At 35.2% G+C, this 9,127-nt stretch overlaps 2 protein-coding genes and 1 pseudogene across 2 annotated transcripts in view; 2 read left to right on the top strand and 1 right to left on the bottom strand.

Annotated features, from left to right (window-relative positions):
• LOC107471263 (uncharacterized) overlaps positions 1 to 1,550 on the top strand; it is a 2,404-nt gene extending 854 nt beyond the window's left edge. Inside the window, exons 3-4 of the mRNA XM_016090716.1 lie at positions 404 to 847; positions 972 to 1,550. Coding sequence (XP_015946202.1) covers positions 404 to 847; positions 972 to 1,550 — 1,023 coding nt within the window. The remainder of the gene's footprint in view (positions 1 to 403; positions 848 to 971) is intronic.
• A 301-nt stretch (positions 1,551 to 1,851) lies between these two features.
• LOC107471264 (uncharacterized) lies at positions 1,852 to 3,171 on the top strand (annotated as a pseudogene).
• Positions 3,172 to 6,059: 2,888 nt separating this feature from the next.
• Positions 6,060 to 7,546, bottom strand: LOC107471275 (malonyl-CoA:anthocyanidin 5-O-glucoside-6''-O-malonyltransferase-like). Its single transcript, XM_016090727.3, has one exon. It carries the CDS (start codon positions 7,484 to 7,486, stop codon positions 6,089 to 6,091), a length of 1,398 nt encoding a protein of 465 aa, XP_015946213.1. The 5' UTR covers positions 7,487 to 7,546; the 3' UTR covers positions 6,060 to 6,088.
• Positions 7,547 to 9,127: the final 1,581 nt, after the last annotated feature.

The following is a 9,127-nucleotide window of genomic DNA, read 5'->3' as shown; positions in this document are numbered from 1 at the left end:
ATTAAATTAGCCGTTGCAAAACTAGCCGTTGTAAAATTAGCTGTTGAAAACTAGTCGTTACTATATTACTGTTATTATTAATAAATTAATATTTTGTTACTTTATATATACCACTTAGATACACTTCTATTCTCACACTCTCTACTACTCTTCCTCATTTTCTTCCAAGTTTACAAAATCAAAGTTCTACTACTATTATTTTTTGTTCGAAAAAATGGATCCAAACCAACTCAACTCTTTCTTCAATTACTTACAAAACTTTCTTCAAATTCCAAATACCCAACAATCTCAAACCTCAAACACTCAAGTTCCAAATCAAAACATCACACTACCAAATACATTTCAAAATCCAAATCCACAAAATCTTTCTAATTTCAATTTTCAAGCTCCTTATAATAATCAGTTTCCTATATTCCAACCGCAAAATCAAAATTCACAAACACCTCATTTTGTATTTTCATCCATATTTAACCCTTCTATCGGAAATGTTACTCCAACTTCCTTGCCGTTTCCAACTCAATTCAGTGCATCAAGACATAACTCATCTGGTGTTGGTGGCTCTTCTAACCCATCCTCTCAGACTCCTATACAATCTAGTCCAAATTCGCAATATTCCGATTTTGCCAACCCTCGTGGATTAGATGCTATCGACCTCAATGATGATGATATTGAAGTTCGGAGGCAAGATAGTATTCAACACTGGCATTGGGAAGAGGATGAGATGTTGATCAGTGCGTGGTTAAATGTTTCAACTGACCTTGTAGTTGGTACCGATCAAAAGGGAGAAACATTTTGGAGTCGAATTCATAGCTACTGTGTAGAATTTTGCACCGACATGACAAGGGGGGTAGTTGCATGTAAGAAACGATGATATAAGATCAACAAGGCTGCTGCACATAAGGAGTGGTTCGAACGCTGATGATATAAAGGAGTTGGCTTATAAACTTTATTCCATAAATTATGTTCAAAAGTTCACTTTTGAGAGGCATTGGAACATGCTTCGGTTGGAGCAAAAATGGAGAAGCCAACTACCTACACAGAGTGGCGGCTCAAAGAGAATCAAGGTTAGTGCAACTGGAGCATACTCATCCTCATCAAACCCAGAAACACCGTTGGCTGACGAACCCGGTGTGGACTCTCCCGTTCGCCCACAAGGATCAAAGAAGAGCAAGCGAAGAGGTAAGGGAAAAGCACAGATGTCTGAAGATTTTAGCGAAAGAAAATCATCGGTTGTCAAAAAATTATCTCTCATGGAAGATATTAAGAATGTTAGAGAAAAGGAACTAATGGAAAGGGAAAAAGAAAGAGAAGAGGAGAAGGAACATAGAGCAAAGATGATGGCAATCAAAGAGAAGGAGTTACAAATTCAAGCGGCAATGAAAGAACAAAAATTACAAACTCAGAGGTATATTAAAGAAATGGAGATAAAAGCAAAAGAAAGGGAAATGGATATGCAAATACTTAATGCTGACACGTCTACAATGAGTGAGAAACGACGAGCTCTTCATGAGATTGCATGTGAGAAAATAATGGCCAAGTGGTTTACTTAATGGTTCCTTGTATTCGTAGTGTTATGTAGTATGTTCTTATTTATTTATTGTGTATTACTGCTATGTGATGTAGTTTGTTTTATTTACTTCTGATGTAAGTTTTTAAATTAGTCAATATTATTGTGCCGTTATTGTTCATGAAAGTGACCGTTGCAAAACTAGCCGTTAAGTAGCCGTTGCAAAACTAACCGTTACAAAACTAGTTTCTCCACTTATAAATATCAACTATCAATGACTCCACAACTCTACTTCAACTCTTCTTTCTCACCTCGACAGAGAACTAAAAATTACATTTCTCCATATGGCTAAAAATTTTGATGATATGTTTAATGAGGCTTTGTATGGCAAAAGAAGACGGCAAGATAACACACTGATAGATAATTGGATCGATGAGTATTTACTCGAATATTCAGAAGAAGAAGATATCGATAGAAGCCCTATCCCAATTACTCGTAGATGGATCAACAGAGATCGAGAAGCAGGACATGATCACCTTTTTCAAGATTACTTTGCAGATGAACCGGTGTATAATGCTGACATTTTTCGACGGAGATTTCGAATGAGAAGAGATGTGTTCCTTCGGATAGTAGACGCTCTCTCAAACGTCTATCCGTATTTCCACCAGAGGGTTGATGCAACTGGAAGAAGAGGCTTGTCGCCACTTCAGAAATGTACCGCTGCGATACGGATGTTAGCATACGGCGTAGCAGCTGATGCTGTTGATGATTATGTGCGCATAGGCGAGAGCACTACAATTGAATGCTTGGAAAAATTTGTTGAAGGTGTCATTTCTGTGTTCCAGGATGAATACTTGCGAAAACCCAATCCAAATGACGTACACCGCCTGCTACAAATGGCGGAGGGTCGTGGCTTCCCTGGCATGTTGGGTAGCATTGACTGCATGCATTGGCAATGGAAAAATTGTCCAAAGGCGTGAAAATGTATGTATATGAGTGGTTATCGTGGGGTTGCAACCATTGTACTTGAGGTTGTAGCATCTTCAGACCTTTGGATATAGCATGCATTCTTTGGAGTTTTTGGTTCAAACAACGATATCAACGTGTTAGATCGTTCTCCAGTATTTGATGACATTCTAAATGATCGTGCTCCGGAGGTAAACTATACTATTAATGGTAATAATTATACAATGGGATACTACTTAGCAGATGGTATTTATCTTGAATGGGCCACATTTGTCAAATCAATCTCAAAGCCACAAGGGGAGAAACACAAGTTATTTGCACAATACCAAGAAGGGCAAAGAAAAGATGTGGAACGAGCATTTGGAGTGTTGCAAGCACGCTTTGCAATTATACGTGGTCCAGCTCGTTTTTGGGAAAAGAAGAAGCTTGCCAACATAATGAGAGCTTGTATTATATTGCATAATATGATTGTTGAGGATGAAAGAGACACTTATGCAGGAAATTTTGCTCAAGGCTTAGAGTATGATGATGTTGAAAATGGATTATCACAACCTCAACTGGGAGAAGAAGATTTTGCACCATACCATCAATTTCTCCAAAGAAATGCCCAACTTCGAAATAGGCAGCAACATAGACAATTGAAAGAGGACTTGATTGAACACATATGGCAATTTCACAATGCTTGTCATCAACTGTAGAATTTAATTATGTTTTTTTTTGTATTAAGTAATTTTACAAATTTGTGTAATCCCGAATCATATATTGTGTATTGTTGTTATGTATAAATTTATTTAATATTAATATCTTTTAATAGTGAATTATTTTTAAATTTAAATATTTAAATTATTTTATTAAAAAAATTAATTACATTAATTTTAAGTATTTTAATTAATTAATTAAGTGGGACCACAATAGGGACTAAAGTTAGTTCCTCCTAATGGAGAAGAGAGAAATGCTTTGAGTTCCTATTTACTGTTTATGACGCAAAAGCTGATGTGGAGTTACTTTTTATGACAGGTGGGCCATAAACAGGAACTGGAATGAGTTTTCTATTGGAGATGGTCTGAGGCTCTGTCTTGGAGGGACATTGCCGCCATCAGTCGTGCAATGTAGCGGTATGCTTTGAGTTCCTATTTACTGTTTATGACGCAAAAGCTGATGTGGAGTTACTTTTTATGACAGGTGGGCCATAAACAGGAACTGGGATGAGTTCCCTACTGGAGATGGTCTAACGATATGTTTGACTGACCAAGGATCTCGAGAAATCTCATAACTAACCAAGGTTCGAAAAACCGGACCGGTCATCAAACCGTTCTAATCACTGGTTCACTGGTTCATTGGTCTAACCGGTCCAACCGGTGGTTCAACCAAAAAAACCGTTTTAAAATAGAATAATAAATAAATTATAAATAAATATCTTAGAATATAATTATAGTCTAATATAAATTTTAATGTCTTCCAAATATAAAGTATTACATCAACCAAAATCTAATATAACCTTTGATTTCATAATTATTAACAATTTATCATTCATTAGTCATTATATGTCACTATTGAACTTATTAAAATAGTCACACAAAAAATCACCGAATTAACTAAATCAATAACAAATATTCGATCATCTACTCATAACTAAGCTCAGCATCATAGCATGACAAATCAGCAACAACCAATAATGTAACCAGAAATTTCCAGTCTCAATGGGAAGATACCAAGTCATCATTGAATCAGAAGGCAAAGAACTCTTGCCGTTGATGTTGTTAATATTGATTTCATCCAATCTTGATCTCATCCGCGAAAAGGGCCAATGAAGGGTGACAAGCCTCATCAAGCTCCTTTACTTGCCATTCTTGGGACTGCCAGCATTCTTCTTTGAGGAAACATGCCATTTCCACTCCCTATAAACAACTAGACATCAGAGACATTCTCTTAACAACTTGATATGAAGTAAAGTAGAATTAGAAGTTATAACACAGGGTATCCTTCACAGCTCAAGTCTCAGTGTGGCATCTATCTATCTATCAGAATTCAGAATAATCAACAATTCATTGAACTTAAATGAAATATAAATCAACAATTCATTGAACTTAGATTCATATTCAATCACTTATAAGTTCATATTTTCTTTTTTTATCAATTACAATCTAAGCATAATTTCTTCTATATCAGCCTGAAATGTATTAAGGAATTATAACACAAACAATGTCCAATTACCTTAACTTAGAGATCTGAAAGCATATCATAAGATAGGAACAAATTATTAAAAATAAAAGCCATTCCTAAAACATGAAGCAGTGAAATGAACAAATATGCAGCAGTACAAGAATGAGAAAAACACCAAGAAGTAAAGTAGCATTAGAACACAGGATTCCTTCACAGTTCACAGTTCAATTCAGCCATATCTACCTCAGGCATTCATCCATTCAACACAAGGCAATTCTGCCTACAGCCTTCAGCATTCAGCCATTCAAGTATTCAAATACAAAGCAGAATTCAGCCATTCAAATATAAGTATTCATCAACATTCTAACAAATTAGGCGTTCTGGAATCACTGAAACAGAATTCAAATACAAGTATTCATCAACATTAGGCGTTCTGGAATCACTGAATCAGAACCATACATTCTAACATAGACGATGAAACAGAGAAGATGAAACAGAGGAATCACTCACCTGGGTGCTGACGAAGCGAAGACCAGCGACGGGCTGATGATGAGCTGAGACGAGAGGCTAGCGAAGACGAAGCGGCGGTGCTGAGCCAGGCGAAGATGAAGCGAGAGGCCAGGCGACGGCGGTGGTGATGACGAGCTGAGAACCCCGGCGACGGCAGTGGCTACTGGGCTGGGATTTCCGAATGCTAGGGTTCGCTGTGAGAGTGTGAATGTGAGACTGAGATGAGTGAATGGGGGAAGAAAGGGGGTTCTCGAGTGGTGGCGATGACGAGCTGAGTACCGCGGCGACGGCGGTGGCTACTGGGCTGGGATTTGGGAAGCTAGGGTTCACTACTTCACTGTGAGGGTGTGAGACTGAGAAGAGTGAATGGGCATGGGGGAAGAAATGGGGGGTGTTCTCGAGTGGTAACCGGGTTGGGGTTACCTTTTTTTTTTTTTCTACAACTAAAAACGGTGCCGTTCTCCTGTTTTATAAAAACCGGCCGATCACCGATCCGGCCCAACCGGCCGGTTTTAGACCGGTTCACCGGTTTTCTCCCGATTTTTCCCCTAACGGTTATTAAAGGAGGATCGGACCGCTTACATTGCCAGTTTGCAGTTAAACCGATCGAACCGGCCGGTCCGATCCGATTTTCAGAACCTTATAACTAACACAATAAATTCTTACTCTATATAAAAAACAAAAACAACACATCACAATACACTCATATTCTTTATTTATTTTGCTTTTCTTTTTTTTTTTATAGTTAAAGATTTACTTATGACTTGAAGATCGAAGCATCTTTTGTAGATATTTCACTTACGATGTTTGAATAAAGTTGATGTGTAGCCCATCCAACAAAAACAGCTCTTTAGGTATAGAAGTTGGTATAGCTGGGCAAGACCATCACAATCGGAACGGTCACCAAAAAATATAAACTTACTAGAATTTACTATTCAAGTTTCAAGATATATCAAAAAATTCAAATTGACCATAAAAAAGAGATGAAAAAACCTCCATTTGTTCCTTCTTCAAAGCCAAAGCAATCTCAACACCACCATCACCATCTCTACTCTCAGAAAGTGCAAAAGCTCCGGTTTTATCCACCGAAGCAACATCAACTTTCTTAGGCCTTCCATATCCAAAATCAACCCCATAAACCCCGAACCGGGTTGAACCAGCAACGGAGTACGCTCTCTTTCCTTCCAAAAAAACAGATTCAATCTTCCTCTTCCATTTCTCTACGTCATTCAAAACTCCACTCTCCAACCCATTCAAAACCTCGCTTATCCCTTTCAGCACGGTAACGAACCCCTCGCTTGCCATCACCTTCTCTGTCTCTTCCGAAACCAAACGCCCTAAGAGGCAGTTACCAAAATAAGTTGGAGAAACCACTGGTTCCAATCTTGATCTACAATCCACAGGGAACACAAGAGCAACTTGCTCCTGCTCTGGTTGTTCTGCTTTCACTAAGCATGATAATGAATAAGCAACTGTAACAGAAAAAGTTGAAACCTTAACGATGCCGGTTTTGGATTTCACATAATTCTTGAGCTTCTGAATATGCGAGGGCTTCAATTCAAACACGCCTTTAACCGATTCATTATTATCGAGCTGGACTTCTTCACGGTTGTTTTTGTTTTCCCGGAGCCTGACGATCCTATTGTTTGGTCCAGAGAAGTTCATCCACGTGTCAGAAAACAATTGGGCGAGTCCTTTCGCGTCCTTTATAACGGATCTATCAAGAAACGGTGTTAGATTTTCAGGTAACGATATCGTTGGCAAAGTTGAGAGAGATGGATGTTCCATGATCTTGGAGCACGCGTACGCCCACGCTTTTACAAAAACCGTTGAACAGTTTCCATCGACACCTGCATGGTGAGTTGTTATTCCGATGACGAAGCCGGAGTTTGGAAAGAGAGTAACCTGTAATGCGAGCAAAGAGGCTTTGTCGTCGGAAACAGTCAAGCTAGGTACCAAACGGCGTCGTTTGGAAACCTCACAGAAGTCAGAGGAAATGTGGTCAAAGCCATCGTTTGACTCTGAAACAATGAGAGAAACGGAGTCATGTCCGGGGACGTAGGTGATGATAGGAATCGGAGAATCTTGTGGCCAAGTGATGTTACCGGCGAGGGGGAAGAAGTGTTGGAGAGTGAGTTCAAGGGAGCGTTTGAGATTGGGAAGAAGAGAGTCAAAGAAAGAAATGGTTGGGTTTGGGAATGCGTAGAAGAAGAGACGCTCAACTGGTTGAAGCCTTAGCCATCTTATGTCGAAGAAGGTGAGGGGTAAGGTGGTGGTTTGTGACGGCGATACCCTGTAAACTTCATGGACTTTGATCGGTCGTGGTGTTTGCGCCATCATTAAAAAAAAAAAAAAAAGACAGAGATGCAAGTTATTAGATTTTATTTTTTTCGTTGCAATTTATGTATGGAAAATGCTACGTGCCCTTTAAAATTCAGCCTTTATTCAGCCTTTAAATTTAAATAATATTATTTAAATAAATTTTAGTTAAAAGACATTCTTAATTTGTAGTTAAACATGTTGGTAATTAAAATTAATTTAAATTTCAAATACTATAATTTCTCTAACTTTCTACCCACTTTATAAAATAGTTATTTTATTAGTTTTTTATTTATTTGCACGTTCCCCTCCCCTCTCTCGTGTACGTTCTTTTTTTTTCTTCTCTCTCACTGTTCTTTTACAAAAATTTTCATAGAAGAGTATTATTTCTCTAGAGGTAAATTTATTATTTCATATTTAACATTTTATTATTATTATTATTATTATTATTATTATTATTATTATTATTATTATTATTTTTATTTTTTTCTTTCTTTCTTTCTTTCTTTTATTTTTTTTTGAATTTTTTCATTGCTTATTTGAATATTAACGCTTTTAAAATTATTAAAATGTATGTTCGTAAAAATTAATTTTTTTTCAATTGTAACACATCTAAAATTATTAAATTATACATAAAATATTTTTAAAACACATCCAAAATTATAAATCTAAAATTTAAATTTAAGCATTAAAAATAAAATTAATTTTTTATATCTTATTCAACAAAAACTCATATAATATTTCTCTTTTTTTAATAGTTAGATTTTTTCGTTACTTATTTTAATATTAATGCTTTTAAAAGTATTAAAATGCTTGTTTGTAAAAATTCGATTTTGTTTTCAATTGTAACACATCTAAAATTATTAAATGATACAAAAAATATTTCTAAAACACATCCAAAATCATAAATCAAAAATTTAAATTTAAACATTAAATATAAAATTAATGCTTATTATTAAAATGTATGTTTGTAAATATTTCTCATTTGTTTTATTATTTGTTGAATTTTATCGTTACTTATTTGAACATTAATGCTTTTAAAATTATTAAAATGTATGTTTGTAAATATTGGTTATTTTTCATTTATTACACATCTAAAATTATTGACTTATATACAAAACATGTTTGAACACATCCAAAATTTTAAGACGGTTTAAGATTTATTTTAAAATTTTAAATTCAAAATTTTGAATTATAACTAATTTGATTTTTGGATGTGTATTTAAATTGTAATTATAATATATTAATAATTAAGTATATTAAATTTAAAATAGAAATTTAAAATTTAAATTTCAGTTTTATTTAGTTTGTATTTTGGATGCGTATTTCAGTTTTATTTAGTTTATATTTTGAATGTGTATTTAATTTTAAAAAGACACTAAATCTATTTAAAATTTTTAGATATATTTGTTTTATTTTTTTTAAATTATTGTAATAAAAGACTGAATATTGTACAACTTTTAAAGGATACTTAGTTGAACTGTTTATGTATCTGGATGGCACTTTGGCGCCAGTGTGGGTCCAGCCCGCACACAACAATTTCTCTGGGCAAAATTTACACAGAGAATATAATATAGATTTTTTTTGAAAAATTCTTGAGATGAATAATTTTTATTATTTTTAGTTATTATTTAATTATATAAATATTAAATTATTTTTAAT

This window comes from Arachis duranensis, chromosome 10, assembly GCF_000817695.3.
Source record: "Arachis duranensis cultivar V14167 chromosome 10, aradu.V14167.gnm2.J7QH, whole genome shotgun sequence".
NCBI lineage: Eukaryota > Viridiplantae > Streptophyta > Magnoliopsida > Fabales > Fabaceae > Arachis > Arachis duranensis.
This window is presented reverse-complemented; position numbering and strand designations above follow the sequence as displayed.